The 24972-nt window shown below is 37.5% G+C and overlaps 3 protein-coding genes and 1 pseudogene across 5 annotated transcripts; 3 read left to right on the top strand and 1 right to left on the bottom strand.

Moving 5' to 3' along the window:
- The first annotated feature begins 515 nt into the window (after positions 1–515).
- LOC137713691 (UDP-glucose 6-dehydrogenase 5-like) lies at positions 516–3373 on the top strand. 3 transcript variants are annotated; one of them, XM_068453026.1, is made up of 3 exons: positions 516–872; position 1227; positions 1768–3373. In XM_068453026.1, the coding sequence occupies exons 1-3, from the start codon at positions 784–786 to the stop codon at positions 3217–3219; spliced, it is 1542 nt and encodes a 513-aa protein (XP_068309127.1). In that variant the 5' UTR covers positions 516–783; the 3' UTR covers positions 3220–3373. The 3 variants fall into 3 exon arrangements, with proteins under 3 accessions (XP_068309127.1, XP_068309125.1, XP_068309126.1); XM_068453024.1 differs by lacking the exon at position 1227 and having other exon boundaries at positions 519–872; XM_068453025.1 differs by lacking the exons at positions 516–872; position 1227 and adding an exon at positions 918–1012.
- Positions 3374–4174: 801 nt separating this feature from the next.
- Positions 4175–9464, bottom strand: LOC137712399 (pre-mRNA-splicing factor ATP-dependent RNA helicase DEAH1-like; annotated as a pseudogene).
- A 1103-nt stretch (positions 9465–10567) lies between these two features.
- On the top strand, positions 10568–14403 carry LOC137713505 (plant intracellular Ras-group-related LRR protein 7). The gene is made up of 10 exons (XM_068452807.1): positions 10568–10871; positions 11520–11589; positions 11808–11854; positions 12323–12431; positions 12560–12645; positions 12858–12948; positions 13061–13146; positions 13232–13318; positions 13408–13545; positions 14074–14403. Exons 1-9 carry the CDS (start codon positions 10773–10775, stop codon positions 13516–13518), a joined length of 786 nt encoding a protein of 261 aa, XP_068308908.1. The 5' UTR covers positions 10568–10772; the 3' UTR covers positions 13519–13545; positions 14074–14403.
- Positions 14404–15399: 996 nt separating this feature from the next.
- Positions 15400–19125, top strand: LOC137712730 (uncharacterized). The gene is made up of 3 exons (XM_068451873.1): positions 15400–16097; positions 16888–17035; positions 17362–19125. Exons 2-3 carry the CDS (start codon positions 16894–16896, stop codon positions 18753–18755), a joined length of 1536 nt encoding a protein of 511 aa, XP_068307974.1. The 5' UTR covers positions 15400–16097; positions 16888–16893; the 3' UTR covers positions 18756–19125.
- The last annotated feature ends 5847 nt before the right edge of the window (positions 19126–24972 follow it).

Raw genomic sequence — 24972 nt, 5'->3', positions numbered from 1 at the left:
TTGAATTTAGTAGTTTTTGATATGCCTTGATTTTTGGTTAATGAGTTGAAATAGAACCGACTACAAATTTTTAATAAAAATAAAAAGGTTACTAAACAGACAATAAATTGTATATAAATTTTGATTTTGCCCCTTTTATTGTTTGATTCGTGTCTATATCTCGCATACTTCTTTTCTCTTTTTGCACGCTTCTATTTATGTTTCTACGATTTATTAAATCCAAGTTTTACAAATAAGATAAATACAAGAATAATGCTATTCAAACTCAATTTTATTTCTCATGAACCCTTACTAATTTTTGACAATTTATTCGTCCCAAAGTAAAAATGTGTGGGTGGATAACCCTACCTAAAAACAATGTGCTGAAAAATGAGAAACAATGGAAATCACATTCTTTCAGTGAAAATCACATCCCTTCAATTAAAAGTTTGTAACTTGTACATATTTCTCGTGGGCGAATGGGTTTAATGTTGGTATGGTGGCACATGAACCAATGACGCGTAGAGTCCAGCTTTTACTCTGATCACCCATTTGTAACGCAGTTGCAGTCTTACTCTATGGGTTCTGTTTGGTCAGACCCTTTGATTCCAACCCTTGTTTTTATGCCAGAAAACTGTTTTTTTTTTTCTTCAATTGACTTAATTTTTATCTGAGTTCTAATGACATGGGTACTCTTGGAAATCTGCTTTTTCGATAAGCAGTTTTCGTTGAGTTGAAAGAGGGGAAAAAAGGGGGGGCTGAATTTCCCTTGTTTGTTACTGATGGTGTCTGTAAACGTGTTGAATGCTCCGTTCCAGCTTTTCCATTAATCTGACTTTGCTTTGGTTTGTGAAAAGTAACATAATTGGTGCAGATCTCACAAGTGCTTTTGGGTATTTAGGCACCTCTTTCCTCTCTTTCTTTCCTGCAGTAGTTTGTGTTCTCTCTCTCTCTCTCTTTCTCTCTCTCTCTCTCTCTCTCTCTCCTCTTTATTTCTTGCTTCAATTTTTGAGGCTACAGAAATCTTATCAAGGTAATGCCATGGTTTCTTGTGTAAATTAGGTTAAAGTATTTCATCATTTTCTTGCATGTTTAAATGCTCAACTGATGACAATTTTCTGGCATGGTAGAAAGTTTTGAGCAAGTTTGTCATGTAAAAATTGTGGACACTGTTCTTTCATTGTCTAGATTTGGTCAAGTTTTGCCAAATTAAATGTTAAATCTTATTAGGTAGTTGGCCAAGGTAGTGTGTCCATCCTTTGCGTCTGAGTTTGAGTCTCCGAACATGTAATTTAGAGTAGTTTAGAGTATCGCATTCTTTATTACCATCTTGCTTTTTCTAGAAAGTTGGGCATCTTATAATTGTGGATACTTTTCTTTTATTTTCTAGATTTAGTAGCGTTAGTGGATTAAATTGGTAAATATAAGGTGAGAGGGGATTGATGGGGATCGAACCTGCACCAACACCAAGGTACATAGACATTATTTCTTTCCACCACGGCCATTTGCCTATTTTCTTGATTTTGTCCAATTTTTTCAAATTATAGATTAGATCTTGCATACCTATGTTATGTCAATTGACCAAGGTAATATGTCCCATCCAATTGAACCCAAGTTCAAATTGTCTCCCCTTAAAGAGTAGTTTATAATATCGCCTTGTCAAGAAACTAAAGTGGTGGAGCAAATTGTTGTTGATTTTCCAGTGTATAAAGTATAAATCTTGTTCTTGTAGAGGAAGCCGCCCATTATTTTCTCTTGACAGATTGCTTTGTTTCATGCTTTTAACAGAAGAAAAAAATGGTGAAGATCTGCTGCATTGGAGCTGGCTATGTTGGGGGTCCAACAATGGCAGTGATTGCCCTGAAGTGCCCTGCCATCGAAGTGGCGGTGGTAGACATCTCCGTGCCCCGAATCGCGGCCTGGAACAGCGACCAGCTCCCCATTTATGAGCCAGGACTTGATGCGACTGTGAAGCAATGCAGAGGAAAGAACCTCTTCTTCAGCACTGCTGTCGAAAAGCATGTCGCGGAGGCGGACATTATCTTCGTTTCAGTTAACACCCCAACGAAAACCAGGGGTCTTGGAGCCGGCAAGGCTGCTGACTTGACATACTGGGAAAGCGCAGCTCGAATGATCGCTGATGTTTCAAAATCCGACAAGATTGTTGTTGAGAAATCAACTGTGCCAGTGAAAACCGCCGAGGCGATTGAAAAGATTTTGAGACATAATAGCAAGGGAATAAAGTACCAGATTCTCTCCAACCCGGAGTTTCTTGCCGAGGGGACAGCGATTGAGGATCTTTTCAAGCCCGACCGCGTGTTGATTGGAGGGAGGGAAACCCCGGATGGCCAGAAGGCAATCCAGGCATTGAAGGCAGTGTACGCGAATTGGGTTCCGGAAGACAGAATCATAACAACCAATCTGTGGTCAGCTGAGCTATCAAAGCTCGCCGCGAATGCCTTCCTGGCACAGAGGATCTCGTCTGTGAATGCAATGTCAGCTCTCTGTGAGGCCACCGGAGCAAATATCTCAGAAGTTTCCCATGCTGTTGGCAAGGACACCAGAATTGGACCGAAATTTCTCAATGCCAGCGTTGGATTTGGCGGGTCTTGCTTTCAGAAGGACATTCTCAACTTGGTCTATATCTGCGAATGCAATGGCCTTCCTGAAGTTGCAGACTACTGGAAACAAGTGATCCAGGTGAACGACTACCAAAAGAGCCGCTTCGTGAACAGGGTTGTCTCTTCGATGTTCAACACTGTTTCAGGTAAAAAGATTGCGATTCTTGGATTCGCATTCAAGAAAGACACCGGGGACACAAGGGAGACCCCTGCCATTGATGTTTGCAACGGGCTGTTGGGGGACAAGGCGCACTTGAGCATATATGATCTGCAGGTTACCGAGGAACAGATTCGGAGGGATCTTTCGATGAAAAAGTTTGATTGGGACCATCCAATTCATCTGCAGCCAATGAGCCCTGCCGTGGCCAAGGAAGTGAGCGTCGCTTGGGACGCTTACGAGGCAGCAAAGGGCGCTCATGGGATCTGCATTCTCACCGAGTGGGACGAGTTCAAGACACTCGATTATAAGAAGATTTACGACAGCATGCAGAAGCCTGCATTTTTGTTCGATGGGAGAAATGTGGTTGATGCTGTGAAGCTGAGAGAGATCGGATTCATCGTGTATTCGATCGGGAAGCCGTTGGATTCTTGGCTCAAGGACATGCCTGCTGTGGCATAAGATGTGGAGATTTTCTTGCAGCTGCAGGAGCATAAGTGATTCCTTGAATTTCTACTTTTCACCTCATGTTTTTACTTTCCTGTTGTCTCAGACAGTGTGACATTATTACTCTTTTTTTTTTTTTTTTTTTTTGTATCCTTTGGTCCTTATGAGAATAAACAGAAAATTTTATTAGATCGGTAAATCGATGATTTAGTGAACGATTGATTCTAACATTAGTCAAATATGAGTGTTACTTGTACTAAAGAAGGTTGACTGGCTATATCGGTGGGAAATATTAGAATGAGTCATGCATGTGTTGACGAGTATTTTCTTCTTTTTGTCAAGTAATCACTATATATTTTTTTATTTAAAAAGAGACTAACTGGTGGCATCATCATGACAGTCCACTTTTTTAAGGTAGAGAAGGCTCACAGAGACATTTCAATCTCTACTAGCCACTATTGTGTGATACACACACGCCAAATCGAACTCAAAGCATGTCTTGTGAAATACAAGAATCAAAGTCAAAGCGTGCTTTATAAAATATGAGTCTAAAATTCGTCAACCATTGGACCGCCCATGATGGTTAATAACCACTATTTGTTTGTATTAGGCGAAGTGGCCGAATCTCAGGAGTCTACACATTGTGTGGAACCTTAACAAACTTTGTGTGGAACCTTTAACTTAGGCAGGAATTTAATTAAATTAAAGTCAAAGGTCAACCACAATTAGGCAGAAGTAGAAAACCAGAGGTCACGTTGAAAGAGAAAACAACTTGCATACACAGATCCACTCAGGACGCAAAGTGACGATATTTCAAACTAGTCATAAAATGTCATGCAGGAAAATTAAATCATGAAGGCGTATAATAGGCTCGAGATTTGATATACCGCCACACAAGCATTCCGGATTGCGTGTAAGTTTCTCTCCTCTCGAGGAGCTCCGAAAATTTTCAAAAGAAAAGCAAAACCCGTCCTAAGAAGTTAAATAAAATTCAACGAATGAATAACAATCCTTGTACAGATATCAGATACAGAATATACAAGATTAACCTGTATTTGGTATTCCTGAGAGTATATATATGTGATCAAAACATTCTCGTCTACCTCGAACTAAATCGTAACCTGACTGTAAGAACATCCTCGGATTCTCCTGTAAACAAGTACCCGGACTACGAAATGATCCATCTCTATAAATGCCCGAGTCGTTAGTATGTCAACTACTTGATAAAGTACACAGTTTAGTACACAAAATTGTACTTACAGGCTTCGGCAAGCCACCGGTCCTTCTTGCGCGCGCCCTTCTCCACGAGGCATTTTCCTTGACGTAGCTACCATTGATAAAAATAATTCAGCAATTTGAACAATCAAATGATATCAGATATACGAATGAGGCTGTAGAGAGAGAGAGAGAGAGAGAGAGAGAGAGAGAGAGAGAGAGAGATCATACAATCTTCAACATTCTTCAGTTGGTAATAATGCGGAGCAATTTCCACTGACCACTCCGGCTTTAATTCCATCACCTGCAATTTAATTTATAGGCTTAGCTGTAATGCAATCGTATACGAAATATCAATCATGCAAATGAAAGGTAAAGGGGACAGATACCTGTCTCATATATTCCTTGGTCGTCAGTACCAATTCATGGTATATAACCCATCTCGGAAGCACCTGAGAAGAAATAAAAATAAATACATAATCAAGCAATGCATCAGATGAAATCTGTCGTCCAATTACAATAAGATGCATAAAAATTCCCTTAACGGTCATCCAAATTATACAAAATCCTAGGGATTTTCAGTAATTGTTATCATGTACATGTGTTCAGATGCGGAATAATGTGTTAGGAATATAACATAGCTTGAGTGAGATGATATTGTGATCCAAAAGACTAAGTTCATATGGAAAGCAACAAAAAGGACAATGCAATTCCTCCTTACCTGTGACAGCCCTGAGCTTGGGTGTATATGGACAGTCTGCAGATGTTTGACTGTTCTATAAGATCCATTCTTTTGAAGCTTTGCAGAATGAGGGAAGAAGCCTGATAGAAATAGCAACCAATACAGTTTAATTCAACAATCAACACATGTAAAATGAAAAAGGATTTCGTTTTTAAATCATTACGGCTAACAGTAATGGCATATTTACCAGAAGTAATGGCCTTCTTTATAGTCTCGTTATCACTCATATTTGAAACCAGCTCAATCTCCACCCTCTCCAAGAGTCCCTCAAGCTGGTCTCTAATATCTCTAGCACGCTTCATGCTCCTCACCTGTAAGAGGAGTGTTGATCAGTATTCAATCAATATAGTGTAAATTGATATAGTCAAAGCAAGATGTTAATCAGTACGTAGAAGAAACAGGAAACGCCTAAACTAGTATCAACGTTGCAAATAAAAAATACATCAAGGCTTTAACAAGCATCGGTCTCAACTATACGTCACCACAAACTGGTATCAAAATGAGAAACAGTGAAATATCAAAATCTACCTGTATATAATTCTCGTAACACCACTGGGTTGAGTAATTGGTCTCTTTCCAGGAGCTATAAACCTAAGATTACAAGATGAAAACAGAAACAAATGGAGTCAACAACAACTGAAATATTACTTGACATACAGTTAAAAATTTATCTCAATTAATTGTTTCTGATTCACCGATTCTTGTATCTTTTATAATGAGAATCAGTACCAACCTCATTCAATTCATTATAACTAAACGTTAAAAATATGAACTTTACCATTTCCCATCCCCCATCCCCCAAGTCCCAAAGTCATGGTTTAAAGGCCTGAACATCAGACATGTTCACTAAAGGGAATATGGAAACAAAACTATACAATAAATACCTTGAGCAATGCAATGTGATCTCCTACATTCCCTGTGTGAAAATTCAATCGTGCATTGTCCGCATGGACTTGCTTGTCCTTTGGACGGTAAAAGATTGAATTACGAATGGAAAGCATTGCAGCAATGGAAATAAACTTGTCTGAACACTTGTACTTATCAGAAGCAACTATCATCTTAGATAGCATGGGGTCAAGTGGAAACTCCGCCATCCTTCGACCAACTTTAGTCAACTCACCTACCTTATTTAATGCACTTAGTGCAAATAAAAGTTCCAGGGCTTTTAGCAATGCTTTAGATGGTTTGGGTCCATAAAATCAAAATGTAACAAGTCATGAATACCAAGGCTCTTCAGCGAAAGCAAAACATTTGCAAGATTAGTCCTCTGCACTTCTGGTACTGTGTTATCGTCCAAATCATTGTAATAATTGTAGGCAGTATATAAGCGGTAGCACTTTCCAGGACCTGTTCGACCAGATCAACCTTCCCTCTGCATTGCTGATGCCTTTGAGGTGGGAGTGATTAGCAACGACTCCATCCCAGTCCTTGGATTATAGGACTTCATCTTGCAAATCCAGGGTCAATAACATATTTGATCCCATCAATAGTAAGCGAAGTTTCAGTAATATTTGTGGCAAGGACAACCTTCCTTGCCCCTTCAGGTGTGGGCTAAAAAATTGTTGATTGCAGCTCAGTTGGTAGGTTTGCATATATGGGACAAGTAATCAGCTCAGCAATTTTTGTCCCTAGACCCCTTGTTCTGTGCTTCATTATTTCTTCTGCTGTCTCAATTTCTTCTTGACCAGTGAGGAACACCAATATATCTCCAGGCAGTTGTGTCACATGGATTTGAAGTGCAGTTACAATTGCTGCATCTAAGTAATCAGCTTCTGGTGTTTTCGTGTAATGTATTTCAACAGGATACTGTCTCCCAGGAATTTTGAAAATTGGAGCAGAATCAAAATAATCACTGTGACTTCTCAGCATCAAGCGTTGCACTTGAAATAAGCAGTTTAAGATCATGTCTAAACCGAGCAATATCCTATTACAAAAACCACTACCCATCAGATATTCGAAGAAACCAAAGGTATCTATGAGTCTATTACGAAGTGCTTCCAGCAGGGTGGTCATTATAAAGTAATTTTCAAATAAAAACAAAACCATGACCTCAAATTTTGGCACACATATAACTAGAGTTAATCCATAAAGCGTGAAATTATGCAAAGACAAGAAAACTAAATCTTCAACCATGGTCAACTACTCAGTTATCACCCACAAAGGTGCACAAAGGTCACATAAAAATTGGGACCACTGATGGTTTGGTCCAAACATCGATGAATAATGATCTTCAAAAAAATAACTCTACAGAAATGACTAGAAAACATGAAAGATTTACTGCTTACCTGTACTAATCCAAATAGAATATCAGTTGAGAGCGTTCGCTCATGGGCCTCGTCCACCATCACCACACTGAAACAATTGCAGACATACATTGAGACAGAGCCAAAAAACGAATATCCAATCATTATGCCACTAGGTTAGCTTACCTGTAGCTAGCCAGATCTGGTTCACCAAGGAATTCTCACAAACAGTCGTTTCGGATGTGCAATCCTCAAAACGAATGGAATAACCAACCTGTAAAAAGCACCCACTGCTGTTAAAAGAGGTCAGATTGCCACTACCTCTATTGCTTTTTTCTAGGTTTTGGGTAAATTTTCAGAACAGATAAGAAACTAGAAAAAACATTTCAAATTGGTAAACAGAACGTACTGCATATCATCAAAATAGGCATACCATCATAACATCAGTTAATCAGAGTGAGTATCAAGTCTTTGCAGGTCATTAAGTTTTTCTTATAATCCATTCAGGTTATTAACTTATTACTTATTAGCATAATGAAGAAAGATCAACTCAACGAAATTGGGATACCTCGTGCCCAAGTTTGACCCCCACTTCTTGAGAAACCCTTGCAGCAACACTTACTAAGCACATAATATGCATTTCTTGACAAATATGTGTCACGTAATTATATCCTCAAGTTGTAGTACCTTCTTCCTTTTTTGACAACTTTCTCTCTGTTAACTGTTGGAAGGGAGATAAAAAGATGTTAGCGACAAGAAAGGAAACAAGCAGTGTCAGAAGTGGTTCAAAGCAAGGAGACAATCCCAGCTGATTTGATACCAAAGAAGTAGAAATGAAAATCAGCTCAGAACTAAATTTGTACCTTTCGTGTTGCTGTTGTGTCTCAGTCCCTTATATTATGCTCCAATTGCTTCCTCTCTCTTTGATCACGCAATCTTTCTTCTTCTGACTGCATGCCATTATAAATAGAGGAAATGTTAAAATCTGGTAGAGAAAAACAAGGAAAAACCTATAACTGAAAAATGAATGTAAAATTGCTACTCAGTGTACTGAGATTTATAATAATATGAGAGAGAACCTACAAATAACACTGTTGGGTAAAAAGATGTCAAAATAATCAATCAGACTACAACGTGAGTTTAAAAAAGTATTGAAGAACTATAACAATTCAGTCAATTTTATCTCTGCTTCCATCATGCAGTATTACTTAACTTTGTTTTTCAATTAAAACAGTGACAAATTACGATACTGAATCTATGCCAAATTTAAAAATATAAATAAAAGAAGAAAACCTCTTCTCTTTTCTCCTCTTGTGCAATCAGCTGCAGCATTGCACTACGTTAAAACAGCAAATACCCTGAGAAACAAAAACAGAATACTATATTACAAAAGTTCAAAGGCTTAACCTCATCATTGTCATCTTCTTGACTCAAAATATTCTTCCTAAACCGCTTCTTATGGGAATCTGGTTTCCTTGACTCTGAAACAACAGGAACAGATGATCTACCTCCATCATTGTCGTCGTCATCATCGGAATCCAAAAGAGCATATGTCTTCTGCTTCCTGACCAACATCGCAGCTTCCCTCTCTTGTTTCTGATATGCTTATATATACATAATAAAGAATAGTACAGTCAGGAAATGCATGATTTCATCAACGGATAAAACTGGGGTAAAAAATCCTGAGTCTGTACATTCATTTGATTAAGAACAAGAACTCACGTTCAAACCAGATTCTTTACGGGGCACTCTAGAAAGGATGTCTTCAGCAAATGCACTTGTTTCAGCTGATGAAGACAAGCCATATTCCACAAGCTTGCTACCACATCAGCTGGTGATTTTGCTTGTATTTTCCATTAGTCAAATCAAATTGCATACAATGCTGCTATCATCCGTTTGAAATTAACAAAATCGAAAGCAACTTAACCAGTAAGGTGGACAAGGACTAAGAACAACTAACTTATTCCGATAACGTACTGAACAACAAGGGCGGCCGAGTATCCGAGCAACGTCATTAGCTTATCGGGTACCAACGTCTTCAGATTACTCTCGCTTCCCATTTTTACTGCATTGGACAACACAATCTTTCTTGATATACACGAACACAAAACAACGGCGAAACATTAAATTCGGGAAAAAGTCGAAAATTAGAGCATGACATTTGAGCTAAATCAATTTAACACCAATTCAAGAGAATTCAAAATTTTTATGCTTAAGCTAAAAAGCAATTAAATTTTAATGCAATTATTGTAAATTTAAAAAAAACAGGATCACATTGGAACCCTAACTACTGCTTCCTGCTAGGCTACTTGAATTAATCGAGAGAACTCACGATTTAAACAAATAATTTCCGGCGTTTGTTTGCTTGGCAGGGAAAGGGATGGACTTTATATAAGAAGGCTATGCGGGGATTCGCACGTGAAGGAATATCAGGACGGTGTGGAGGTTGCGGTGGCTTTCGACGCCACTGCAAACGGCGGAGCTGTACTGTTCGCCGAGCGTTCAAAACACTGTCACGCCCGCGACAGGAAGAGAGAGAAGAGAAAAGTGCAGGCTTTTAAGAAGTCGGGTCGGGGTAGAAAGAAAGTCCGAAATTACAAACCCGTGGCGTTTTATATAAGACGGGCCTTGGACCTCTTTGTTGTTTAACTTTCATTCAACTTTCCCTGATTTGTCTACGAGTTCGATACTAAATTATAATATCTAATGAATTTTGTGAGTCGGCCAAATCTTCTTCGACCTTCAATGTAAATGTTTCTGACTCATTTGAAATATTTTTAAATTAATTGAAAACATTTTTTGCGAAACTATTTTTAAATTTTTAAAACACTTGAGTTGAAATTGTTCCTGTAAGAAGGAATTAACGCTTATTTGCATATTTTAGTCCAAGCCCATGATCCAAATTTGGGCCGACCCGAAAAGCTTGATCCGAACGCCCGTTTAAAAACTTGCGCGAAGTCCGCCTCAAAAGCGCCAAAAATTCCAAAGAACAAAATTAAATTATTAAATTCCATTTTATCATTAATCAAAAGTCTTGATCAACTGTAGTAACAACCACACTAACCCATGGAAAACCCAATAAGCGTAAGCCACGTGGGAAAAAGACGCGGTCTTTTCGGTGCCAGAAAAAGGTACAACAAGTCGTTGAAAATGACGACTTCATCTTCTTGGCCTCCATAGCTTCGGAGCTTTCGGGAGCTTGACCCCCACCTAAACCTCTCTGCACAAATCTCATATCTCTCCGTGCAGAGGGGAAACCTAAGAATTTATATACATATATATATATATATATTTATATACAAATCAATTTATTGAAATTTTGTTGTTTTTTTATTAAATTTTTGTGAGATTAATTTGGTGGTGACGAGATGGGTTGCAATACAAGCAGAAACGTGGATTCGAAAGCAAGTCGGGCCGCCCGGTGGCGAACCACCGGCATTGTTGGCCTCCGTGATTCCAAATTGAAGGCAATTTCTCTCTCAATTTCTGCCTATATATATATATATATATGTGTGTGTGTGTGTGTGTGGGTGTGCGCGCGCGCGTATATTGGTTGTATTATTGGGATGCGTGCTTGAATTTGTGGTTTTTTTTTTTTTTTTTAATAATTGTTGTAATTTGAATACTTCGGTGTGAAATGTTGGGGAGGTGGGTGGAGTGAATTGATTAATTTTGATGAAGTTGCTTCATTTGATAATTTGCCTTTTCCAATTGTGGTTTTGTGATTACAAATTGAATGCGGAAATTGCGATAAAGTTCAAATCTTTTTGTGTGGGGTGCTGTTGATTGAGGTGTTTCGAATATGTTCTTGTTCGAATGTTGATTGAAGTCGAAAGAGAGCTCCAAGTTTACATGGAGATGTTTTCTATTTGTGTTGTTGTTGTATTCAGTTGAAGTGTCTGACATGGTTTCTCTTTAGTCTTTCGGTTTAGCGAGTCAGAGAGTTATTTGACAATGTGATATATACTGCATCGTGCATAAACGCCTAGTTTCGGGTTCGATCTACGCATTTTAGACAATAAACACAAAGCAATGCAGAGCTGGTGCTTTGGCTCCTTTCATGTGTGTGCGTGTGTTCAATGCAATGTACTGATTGGTTACTTTCTCTGGAACAGACATTTCCAGATGAAGTTCTTGACCTGGACAGGTCCATACGTACTCTTGATCTAACACACAATAAAATAGGTAATATTCTCTTCTCCGTGAGGCATGATTAAGTACTTTTACGATGCAGTCTTTTCTAGAAGGCATCTGATTTCCGCTTAACTATCTTTAACAAAAAGCTTCAGAATTAACCTTAACGATAATGGTTTTTTTCTCATGGCTTGGTGTCAAAGGTTTCGATATTTTCAGAACTTAGGCATACTTGAACATCTAGTTTACTTCTCTTATTCTCCGTGCAGTTGACATTCCTGTGGATATCAGCAAATTAGTAAACCTGCAGCGACTGGTAAGAATCATGTATTTTTGTCTTTTGTACATATACTGTTTCTCTCATTCCTAAATTCATGCTCTACGAGCAATTTGTCGTATATAAATATTTTAAGACTTCAACTTTTACCATCTCTATTGAACAGATAAGGATAAATAGATAGTGCACAAATTTTTTTGATGAAAATGGTGGTCCTTTTATTGAAGGTTACTATCCCGAGCTGACTGTTGGGTGGGATTCTGTGCTTTCAGATTTGTGAATGAACTGCATAGATTATTCAATTCAAAATATATGAAAATAAAAAGTTGTTTTTCCACAAGAAACCATTAAGCTTTTTATTTTATTTTTATAAACAAATAGCTAAACTAGTTTGCACAAATTAAGTAATCCCTACGCGAGCCAATTTGTTTAATATAAATATACATTGTTCTATCATACATTCAGATGATCAGTTGACGGTTGAATTCCATTTGCTCTATTTTTCAGATATTAGCTTATAACCTCATTGACCGACTGCCGATAAATCTGGCAAAACTAGTGTCCCTAAAAGTTATGACTCTTGATGGAAATCGAGTTACTACATTGCCTGATGAATGTAATTTTCTTCTCTAAGTAAGATATTGTATGGGACCATTTTTTCATCAACTGGATGGGACTGTTGTTTCTTTCAAATACTTCATCATGGGACATCTAACTAACAAGATGTACGTTTCCTATTTCTAGTGGGACAGTTGGTGAGACTTGAGCAGTTATCTATCTCTGGGAATTCATTAGAGTCTTTGCCTGAGACTATTGGAAGCTTGCGGAATGTAAGTGCTTTGAGATTTTCCACCTGATTGTCTGTTTTGCTTTATGTCTTAGTTAATTATCAATAGCATTTAGATTTTGGAATTTGGAATTAGCGAAAACATTGGAAAATGCATTAATGAGAATCTGAATTCCGCTTTTACATTTTTTGAACATCAAACATTTAGCATTCCTTGTGAAAGTCCACGATCTAAAAATGGATTGTTTGATGCAGTTAAAGCTTTTAAATTTATCAAAGAACAAATTAAAGTCTCTTCCTGAATCCATCGGAAGTTGCTTCTCTCTGGAAGAATTACAAGCAAATGGTATGTAACCGATGTCTGTTTTATATGCGACTGTTTTCCTTCTCTATGTGGTTATATGGCTGTAAAGTTTATCATACCACTGACAGCTTCATGATTCTGGATTGCTTTTCAGATAATTCAATTGAAGAACTTCCTGAATCAGTTTGCAACCTTACCCACGTAAAGTCACTTTGCTTGGACAATAATAGTGTGAAGCAGGTATAGTTTTTACTAATCACAAGTTTCGTTTGACTTTCTTAACTAATCAGAAGAATGACAGGTTGGAGTATTCCTTGTTTGACAGATACCCACTAATCTGTTGAAGGACTGTAAAGCGCTGCAGAATATTTCCCTTCATGGAAACCCTATTTCCATGGATCAGTTTCAGCAGGTATGCCACGTTTTTCCATATAGTGTTTTACTTCAATCCCGTTTTCTTCAGCAATATATTTGAACATTTGCCATGTGATAAAAATCTAGATGGAAGGATTCCAAGAGTTTGAAGCGAGGAGGAAGAAGAAGTTCGACAAACAAATTGACTCAAATGTGATGATCAGTTCGAAAGGCCTTGACGAGGGTGTTGATCTTTGAGCGTATGGCAATGACATTCCTGAAACAGTAAGTTCTGCTCCCAAATCTCAATGAATTTCTATTATTTATACGAGCAAAACGAGAGGAGTTATTTGTTGGGCGGGTTTAGATTCTTGGTTGTGGCCCTCTCATTACTGCTCTTCGGGTTTTGCTTACTATGCTGATTTTTTAAATAAAAATTGACACTTTTCAAATAAAATAAGCTTATTCAAGCTCAATTGCTCATCATTCCCCTCTACACATTAAGCTTTTACTGTCCTCATTATGTTGTTCATGTGATAGCTGTCCGCTATGCCTAATTGATGGGAAAAAACTACCTATCAGGTGCTATCTTAAAACAAATTTATCGTTTTGTGTTGAGAAACGAGATTTTCATGTCTGTTAATCTTCGACTTCCCCAACTTCGAGACCTCGTTTCATGTAGTTTTGCGTTTATAATTTTGCACGTCCATTCTACATATTTCATCTTGCTTACTATAACGACTTGCATTCAACTTTTAACCGATCGGATGACAGTTGCTAACGAGAGTCAAATCCATTCAAATGCGAATGCAGGGTGGTTTCTTTGCTGCTGTAAATTCGGATGAGCAATTCCTGTAGCTTCGGATGGACAACGTTGGGGCGACCTTGTTATTTATGATCACTCTTGTCAGATGCAAAATAAAACGTATCCAAACTTCGATTCCGTTGCGGTGTACACTTCGATACTATTTTCTTCAGTGCTTGACAGTCTTTGGCAGGTTTGTATGTGAAGTGGTTTCGTTACACTTACACATTTGAACTGTAAAATGTTACATATGTTGATACAACATGGAAAAGTGAATATAATGAGAACATCGAATCCAATTTCTTTTTTATTTTTAATACATCGATATATTTACACTATTGATTCCATTTAATGAAAGTGTATTTTGATGAATCTAAATTTTTTTATTTTTTACTTTTTACAAATGATGGTGTTAGTAGGTTAAATTTTTAGGTGGGGATCGGTGATGATCAAATCTGCAACAAGAGTATATAGGCATCATGCTTTCCACTATTGCTGTAAAGCTCCATCTGCAAATTTACGAAAAAAAACTACCGGCAAATAGAAGCCTACATTTTAGGCAAAATAGATAAAAACAAATTTGGTCTTTTGTTGGATTTTTGTTGAACAAAAAAACGAAAAAATAAGACAAATTTCATGTCTAACACATGGAGAACACAACGGATTGATGTGGAGCGCGATTGTTTGGCCCTATAGTTGGGATAACCTGCTCAAATATCATGAACAAAGTTGAGGTTTTACCATAAAACCAATTAGTTATATGGCTATTATCTCAACTTACTTATAAGTCAATGAAAGGTTCGTAGGATTCATTCTTAACAAAACCGCAAAAATCAAAAACTTGGTATCAATCTCACTACAATCATCCTAATATCATCATAAGTCGAACAAAGTGAAAACTGTGTGCCGTTAGACCAGCTAATCACGTGAACAAACCATGTTTGAACATTTGTGTGAATGGTGACATAAAATCCACAATTAATCAACTAGAATCTCAAACATAATCTTGTATTTAAATTTCAAGCGTCCCTTTTTTTTTTCTAAAAGACAAAATCACAACACATTCCTTACCATAATTGTATTAATTTAATTGAAAAGCAAAAGTTCTTGGGTCACTTTAAGAAATTGCATTCAAACCACCAATCAAATCCACCCAATTTTGCAACCCAAAAAAGTAAGAGACAAATCTCCAGCTTAGCTGTCCACATGCCACTTTCCTCTAACAACACGCCACGTGTCACTCACCCAGAGGCGGTTATAAAAATCCAGATCACCGCGCGACCCTTCATATACCTCATCCCTATCACTACTCCCTTCCAGCACTGCGAGGGTATTCTCCGTAATTACGATCCCATACTTGTCTCTTTTCGGTATTTCCTTTCTCGGACAAGCCACTTACAAAAAAGCCGAACCCTACGTCGCCCCTTTTCTTCAATCGCCGCCTCTTTTGTCGATCTCGATCATTTCTTCGCCTCGATTCCATCTCCGTTTTTTGTCCCGATCCTGAAATTGATTTCAGATTCGATCAATTCGTCCTCTCGGCTCTCGATCGATCCCAGTTTTGTCTTCAGCCGTGTTCCCAATCCGATTCTAGGGTTAGGGTTTCAGAAAATATTCGATCTTCTTCTTCGTTTGTAGATCTGACAAAACGTTTATCGGATTAGCAATTTTTTCGCCTTCCGCTGTAAATTTCTTCCGATTTTGTAAATTATTTTGAATTCTTTTCGCGTTTAGGTTTTTTTGATTTCTGGGTTTTGATCCGTATATCTACAAACCTTTGAGGTTCCTTTATAGCTCATCAGCTGTATTTGTTGGTAGATCTGGGTACAATTTCTGGGATTTCGTACAGAATTCAAGATCTAGGGTTAGGGTCTTCAATAATTTGGGGCTTTTCGTGGTTTAGTTAAATTAGGTAGGGGAAGAGTCAGGTTGATTCGATTAAGCTCGGTTTTTCCCTTTGGGTGCGTCAAATCAAAAGCTCCTATCTTCCAATTCAGCGATCTGCTTCATATCTCGAAGACTTTTTTCTGAGGTATAAACCGAGTTCTTTTGTTTATTTATGATGAAATTATTAGCTTTTGCATGCTAAATAAATTAAAAAGCTCATTTTTTCTTGCTCAATTTTGTGATGTGATATGGGCACCCTGTTTTTTCGCTAAAAGGGGCACCCTTTGATTAGAAATAAAGCAGCAGGTCATATTTACTAAATTGCCCTCCTTTACTATCATTGATGTCTCTTTTATGTGGAGGGTCTTTACATAATTGGGCCCACAACGCCCTTTAAGTATATCAATTATAGTTGTAATTTTCTTATGGAAAGTCAAAATTTTGATGGACTTGTAGTCATATGGTGTAACGTTGTCACATTAAGACATTAACTGACAGAGGGAACTATAGTGTCATTGATTGGGAAATAAATGACTTTCAGAAGTAACCATTTTTAGCTGGAAATGTCCGTGTTTGAGGTATCTGTTTGTGTTTGCTTTGTGTCGGAAGTGCTTAATTTAGTTGCTTTAAACTGTTAAAGATGCGTTTATGTGAGTCGAAGCAAGTTGATATGACATGAACTTGTGGATGAGGTCCTGCTTTTTTTCATTGTAATGAAACTTGTGTTGTGGTGCACCGCCTCTGCTATCCGAGTGATAGAATCATGGAATTGTTGGAAGACCATTTGTGCTTGATTAATTTTAGGTGTATATCTGTATAAAAATGTCTCCTGGTGCTTCCCTCTGGATACGTAGAAGCGTAGGTGTAAAATGCTTTTAGGCATTTCTTTTGCATTTTATGATTTGATCTAAGCGTTTGTTATTTCTTTTGTGCAGTTTAATATGGTGCAGAAACGATCACTTGATGATGAGGAAATATTTGTTTCTTTCAAGCACCCAAGACAAGTGGGACATAATAAAGAGCTAGTTTCTTTCTCAGAATCTGTTTTTCCTGGAGATGTTTCCGAGGAACCAGAGACTTTAGGTGAGGGTCTGTGATTTCTAAAAAGTATTATGTGGAACCTCTGGAAGAGGGATAAAATTGTTTGCATGTTTTCTCGTTTGTGCATGTGTCGGATAGTCTGAATGTGTCTGTATCTGAGTCCACCTTGTCCAGCCCTGTCAATGTTCTTGACTTTTTCTAATTCGACGGATTTTTAAATGTCAAACTCAGTCAAATCATTTTTCACTTCGCTCTCAATTTTGTCCATAACTAATTTGGTCACATTAAAACAGCCTAATGCGATTCTGCTGTTTCCCGTTTACTTTTTGGTTTGAACTCTTGAAAAAAGTTTGATGTTTGATTGGTAGAGAATGGATGTGCAAAAGACAAAAGTAGAAGTGAAGAGGAGATTTCTGATGACAAATTTTCTGGTCTTCCAAAAGGCAGTGAGGATGTTGAAACCAGTGCATCTAGAAGCTTTACCATATCCTCATGGGCCACTAGCAGCACTAGTGGAGAAGATTCTTTGTTTGAAGCATTATTTCATGGGTCCTTTTTCCCTGAGTACTTCAATCATGAACGTTCAATAAGGACCTTGACTCAATTTGAGGATATTTATTCTGTTCTTTTGGATCACCCTCCTCGGAAGTCTGCCTCCATTGGACCAGAGCATCAAGCTGATGTTCCACTGTGGGGTGCACAAGGAGCCCATAATAATTTTGACCTTGAGGATGAGAAACGACTAATGGGGACTTGTGTAATTCCAGTGCCTGATTCTGATACTGAGTTATTTACCGACACGGGTTGCATAGTTGGAAAGGGCAGAATTGATTGCAGCTGTGAAGATGGAGAGTCTGTTAGATGTGTCAGGCAGCACATTTTGGAAGCAAGAGAGAAACTTGTAAAGACCATCGGGCCAAAGAGATTTGAGGAGCTAGGATTTAATGACATGGGAGAGCAAGTGGCACAAACTTGGAGTGAAGAGGAGGAACAACTATTCCACCGGGTTGTCTTCTCAACTCCAACATCTTTGGGCAAGAATTTCTGGGACAAACTTTCAACTGTCTTCCCCTCCAGGACGAAAAAGGAGATTGTCAGTTACTATTTCAATGTCTTTATGCTTAGGAAGAGGGCGGAGCAGAACAGGTATGACCCAATGAATATTGATAGTGACAATGATGAATGGCAGGGGAGTAATGATTACGGTGACAATCAACCATCTGTGACAGAGGATGAGGACTCGGTGGTTGAGTCTCCTGAAGGTAGACGTGTTCCTGGTTATAATCGAAATTGGAAGGATGATTTGGAAGTGTTCGATGAGGACGATACGGATGAAACTTGTGATGATAATGTTGATGTGGATATGTTTGGGCGGGGACCTGAGCAAATTTTAGATAGATGCTACGGGTTGGTTGACAACTGCAGTTCCTGTCCCATACCTCAGCTTCAGGATAAGATTTCCTGGGATGAAAAGGTAGATCAAGAAGTCCAAGATGATTCATGCACGTCCGTTGATGCAGCCGTGGCTGCTTCGCAAGAGAGTCAGCGGAAGCCTGAGGACGGGAATCATTGGTCGGGTAGTTTTAACCGCGGTGACCACGAATATGTCTTGGAGCCTTGTGATGCCAAAATCTGGGATGCTGGGTATATGACCTTCCCCAAAAACAAGGTTGACTTCTTGCCAACTAGCAACATGATTGAAGAGGTTTTCGGGAAAGAATCATGGAATTACAAAGCAAGGGATGGCAAAAACTTGGGCTAGCGTTGCATGTCCTTCGCCGAGATGGTCTCCGGAAATGTTCATATTCAAGAGGTCCACCTGAAAGTTTTTCCTCCGAAACAGTTTTACTAGAGTCGAGTTTTCCTTGTGTACATTAGATTTCTTGGGAGATGGAAGCTCGCTGTCCCTGTAACATAGTGTAAGGTGATTTGTTGTTTAGGTCTCTCTTTTATTAGCTGGTGTGGAAATGGAAAATTCCCTTCATACCTTTAGAAGGAGATCGAGAGTCGTCATCTTTGTAGGGTTGTCCTGAAAACATACCGATAATGTAAGCGTAACGGTCATCATCATAGTAAGATACCGCGATGTAATTTTGAATTATCTTCCTAATGAAAAGTCACCGAGCATTTTATCCCTCATTGTTCATTGTAATCTTGTATTGTCATGGAGATGAAATGCAACTTAAAGCGGGAGTTTAGGTCAGTCGGTTAAGGCGGTGTATTCATCTTGTTTTGTCCGATTTCAAAACCTACTCTACGACGACATATGAGTGGTTTGTAACTTTATAACACGGTCTGAAAAAGAGTTGATGACTGCTGAGGTGTGATTGCAGCCGCACGGTGCTGCACTATGTAAGAGGAAGATGTTCTCTAACAAAAGCATAGAATGTTTCACTTTCTTGTGCTAATTATTTGAAAATTTGCCTACTCCATAACCATCTAACAGCTGATTATCGACCGCAAATACTGTCGGTATTTAGAAATTCTTTGTGCAAGACATCTGACGTTTCTTTTAACAAAAGACGGATTTTGTTTTGACAACACCCTGAATCCAGATCAATTTATGGTGGAATAGAGAGTGGAATGGAAAGCAATTTCTGTCAAAAAGTAACAGCAAAGCTATTGTGTCTTTTTATATGAGTTAATCTATGATTCCATCACCCACATGGCTTTTGGATAAGGGGGGGAATATGCAGTGCAGCAGCTAAATACTATGCAGTACACTAAACCAGTAGACCACTTGCTTAGAGAGCTGAAAAGCAACGAATAAACAAGGTTAAGAACTTAAAAGACTGATTAAGTGCTAAATCCAAAGCAGATGCCTCTTCCAACCAGAATAGTTAGCCAAGCAAGAGGAGGTCTCACATGATGATTTTAAAATGACGTTAACACGCAGAGAGATTGAACTAAGCACATAATGGGTTAATCATAACTAAATATCGAACTCAATACAATAATTATCGTTATTAATGTGAGTTGAATTTGAAAAAAATATCAATAAACTGTAATTAGTTTTTATGTTCTCTTTCTTTTTGAAGTCAAATATATTGACTCGTTTGAGTATCCCCTAAGCATTGCTGGTGAGTGCTTGCTCAGTAACACATGCAGCATTATTACTTTTGAAGAAACACATGCATCTTTATGATTCGTCCATAAATTTATTTATATATATATATATATATAGAGAGAGAGAGAGAGAGAGAGAGAGAGAGAGAGAGAGAGAGAGAGAGAGAAGCTAGGGGATTTTGTAGTTGCTTCATGATATACAATCACACAGTGGCATAGGCAAAATTTTAGCTCTAAAACGCTCTTTTGATTTTTGTAAAAATCGTTCTAACGTGTGGTGAGTAATCGATCAATATTGTTTGAGTCTGGTATAGTGTTCTCCTCAAAGCTTACAAGCAACAGATTGCCTGTATTTCATAAGAGCCACCAATTTCAAATCAAACTTGACGAAACAAATTGAAGTAAAAAAAATATCGGATTGAGGCTCTGAGCCTATGGAAAACCTTGAATATCATAAACATAATACTAAACTTTTCTGCGTGAAAAAAAAAATTCCTAATAGACTTGGGACTATCCTAATCTCTTTATGACTTTGCCTCTACACTCACGCATTCATATATCACTACATAAATATATAAGGAAAAAAATTAAAACAAATCTGATTGAGATTGCGAAGCTTTTTCTGTTGATGCACTGAGTTTTTAGTTATTTTGTAATTGTGAAGCCGATTAGCAGTTACTAATTATGATTAATCAATAGCAGCATTCGAGTAAAAAATCCCCAACTGCCAAGACTACTAGCTTAATTATGACTTAATTAAAGCTTAAGATATGCTTAATTATAGTTCGGGCAACTTTTTGATGATTTTATATTTTTTGATCACTGGTATCAAATTGGTGTCGGCCTGGTTGTCACACGTTTGCTTCATGCAGGGAAAGATATCATGTTCATTACGCCTCCCAACCAACTCATTTTATCATATTTTCTCATAAAAAAAAAATCAGAATATGCATACAACATATGTACATACATATGGATACAGGGACGGATGAATATTGGGACCAAGATGGTCTCAGACTTTCAGGATCACTTGAAGTTTAGAAAATATACATGTGAAGGTCTTTTGAGGACCTTCGAATGTTTGGTACGGATCATTTTTGTGTTTACCAAGTGTTTGATGTAATGACTGCTAATCATATCTCAACAGGTTGGGTCGACAGCACTCGACAAATTCTCTCTATATCACTTATAATTGCTTTGCGTATGTCAATATCTGTTGACTTGTCCGCAATATGATTTGGCTGCCGACAACAAGCACACTAAGTGTTCAACAAAATACATTTGTGAATAAACTATATTTTTTTGCACGCTTCGCTCTTTGTTTCTATTTAACTTGCATTTTAACACTCAAAACTCTCAAAGTCTAAATTCTGAATCCACCACTGTATATGCATCATTTATTTCTAATAGCTCTTGCTTCTAATCCTTTTTATTTTAGAGAATCGAACGCTAAACTTATCGCAATTCTAACTCTGTTCATGTTTTTTTTATTGTAAACAAGTTTGAGGTCGTCAAGTTCTGGTTCATGCGAGTTGTTGTGATGAATGATTCAGCACTTTCTAATTTAATTTAGCATAAAGAGTTAATTGTAATAACGGATTTTGAACTATATCTATCCTGAGTTGCATTTTCGTCCTTAGGCTGCTATCTAGGAGAGATTTTTCAGTGTGATTGGAACACGAGATGATACATCACGTGTCACTATACAAATGATGAGATATGTGTATTAAAAAGTTAATAACTTAAATATTAAAAAAATTCATCACTTATATAAAAACACATGATGTACCACTTATATTTCGATTACAATAAAAAATTCTCGTTGTCTAGCTACAAATATTTGTCAATCATATATGTGGAGTCCATGTGGATAAAGTGGGCAGTTCAACAACTAGTGGCAACCGGACATAGATTACAAGTCTCCTTGGAGCAAAAATCAAAGTGTGGCTGCCAGAAAATCAATTGCTTTCTGCAACTCCATGCATTTTTCTAGCATAATCCATCAAAAGTCGAAACGCATAACCACAATAGCAGCATGTCATGTTTAATTTATTAGGTAAGGTAGACTGGAATGCTAAAGCATTGCAACATCCACTTAGCTAGCTGTTGGGTTGATACCACCAAATTTCATAACTAGGTTAAAGTGCCAAATTAAGTAGAGTCGTAAAGAAAAACTTGTGTATGGACATTCCGACCACATGCTTTTCGTAAAATAGCTATTATAAAAGCATGAGATCTTCTGTATTCTAGTCTAATTCAACTCCATGATGTTTCACCTGACGTGAGAACTGGCCTAATCAGACGGTCCCACAAAAGTTTTCCTTTGAGTCACAATGGTTTAAAAAAGTTGGTGTTGGATGTTGAGGAAATAGGGGAACGAAGTAAGGAAGCTTCGGAAAAGCATTAAGAGCCAAATCGGGCATCTTCTTATCTTATTACTCTTACAGTTAACACATTACAAGGCATGGCAGAAAGGAGTGGACTGTGGCCATTCTTTCATTTGAAGTGATCATGCCAGTCGATTTGAGCATCACTTATGGAGGACCATCTCTCTTGACTCTCAAGTGAAGTTTTTTGTGGGCTACCATACATATCTCACATACATCTTTACGCATACATGTATGTACTTGAGTATGTATACGATCTCTCTTGATCACAACAACATCAGGCATATCAACAATTCGGACTTTGGCCACCGCCGCAACTTGCGTAGGACATGCGCATAAGCTGCATGTAAAAGAAACATTAAGATCTTCCTACTTGCTCGTATGTACGTATAATATGACATCTCGTGGGTTGATTAAAAGACAACAGAAGAAGAGAAAAGAAATGTAGGGTTTTACAGCTAAACATTGTACTAAACTAGTAATTAAAGAGCCGGCAAGAAGGGCACAAAGGAAGGGAAGTTATGCAGTTAAGTGTGGTTAAGGGTTTGCTAATAAGACATTCTTGTTACGATTAGAGCAATGAAAGCCGGCAGCAGGCTACTCCACCACCAATAAAGAGGCCGGCCAACACCGGTGGTTTGGCCATGCTAGCTGCCCTATTTCTGACCTTGGTGTATGGCTGCACCTACAATCCAGACTTGCAGCATGTACAACTTACTTGTATCATTAAGTTAGTATTTCTTTTTTAACTAATTAATCAAGAAGATCTATATGTCTGTTAATTATCAAAACTATGGCCCCTAAGCTAGCTACTTCTGTTTAATTAAACCCTATATTTTAGGAATGATCGTTTCTTTCTAATTGACGGGACAAGATGATTGGAACATGCGATGTTTTTTGACACTCACAAGAGAGATACCATTAAATTAAAAACTAGTTGGTTAGGTTAGTGTCTACATCGTACATTATTTGATATTATATGTTCGATTCTTCTAATAGTGTACATTTTCACAGACCCCAATAGCCTATTAATTTGACCTCTATGTAGAAGTAAGGAACTGGATCCTCTCCTGAGCTCAGGAGGGGGATCCTCCTCAGCAGTCCATCCAGACCATTAAAATTTGATCCAAAGACTCTAAATAAGAGACTCCTCTAAAAGTTATAATAATTGCAGCCGTTAAATCAAATTTGAACGGTCCGGATGGACTGCTCATGAAGATCCCCATCCTAAGCTCAGGAGAGGATCCAATTCCTAGAAGTAATATATATTTTGATCAAGCGGCTTGTGAGCAGTACATCCAAATATATCCACTGCAAAAAAAAAAAAAAAAAAAAATCTTGCTTGAAAATGAATCAACCGGTGGCAAAGTCATAGCAATCAATCTTTTCGGGATTAAGAAGACTCGTAGAGGCATTTCAGCCTCTTACTGATACCATCGTGTAATTCAAAAGTGCCATGAATCGAACCCAAGATGACTCATGTAAAATACAGACCTAGAATGTGCCCCAACCACAGAAGCACCCCGTATTGGTTATCCACTTAATTAGGATTCATAAAAAGGATAAACTATATATATTGGTACTGGAAAACAATATAAGACCATCTCCAAGGGATATGTCATATATGATGTGGCAAGTGAGTCATTTAACTTTTTACTTTATAGCTGCTTCCATTCTTTATACTTAATTTTTCCTTTTTGTTAGATAGTGTTGCAAATTCACTACATGTATCAAATGTATGGAAAAAATATATATTTTCCCAATTAATTAATGAATTTCCATTAAAAAGTTTATCTGCCAGATTTGTATATCAGTATTACAACTTATAATCTACTATATAGATGAAAATATTGATGGGTTTTTTGCATGCCAGATATGCTTGTGGTGCAAGTTATATGGTAAAATATAATGAGAAATAACTTATCAGAGATCATGGTTTACCATACTCTTGTGGTTATCCAGAAATTTCAAAGGTTACCTACCAAAATATAATTTTCTGCATCCATGCATGGTAAGGTTAATTAAGGTTAATCATTTGATCATTTTTGACCGTTGGAGTAAAGTTGGTTTTTAATAATTAAGGACTATCGTGTAGGATTCATTATCATAGGGGAATTCGACGTAAGAACGAAATGTCTCTTTAAGCTACCTAACGCCATCTTCCTTTTTCTTTATCCGGACTTCGGACCGATAGTGTAAGATAAACTTACACATGCAGAGTTTTAGACTATCCGACTGTATTATTGATATTATTAATTTGATTTTATAGTTGTCGATACTTGGCCCCCCATAAATTTGACGGAACTCTTAAAAAAAACTGCAATTAACCATTGCAAAGATTAACAATATTATAAATATAAGGAAAACTAATGAAAAAAATTTAAAAACTTTGAGTTTTAACAATAATGACAAAATAAAGAGTAAAGTAAATAGTACCATGATTGATTTTTTAGTGTAAAAATATAATTTTTTGTTAAAATAAACAGTACCATAAATTTTTCGTTAAAATTCCCTGTAATATAAGCA

This window comes from Pyrus communis, chromosome 13 (assembly GCF_963583255.1).
Source record: "Pyrus communis chromosome 13, drPyrComm1.1, whole genome shotgun sequence".
NCBI lineage: Eukaryota > Viridiplantae > Streptophyta > Magnoliopsida > Rosales > Rosaceae > Pyrus > Pyrus communis.
Note: the sequence above shows the minus strand (reverse complement) of the source record. Positions and strands in the feature narration are given on the sequence as shown.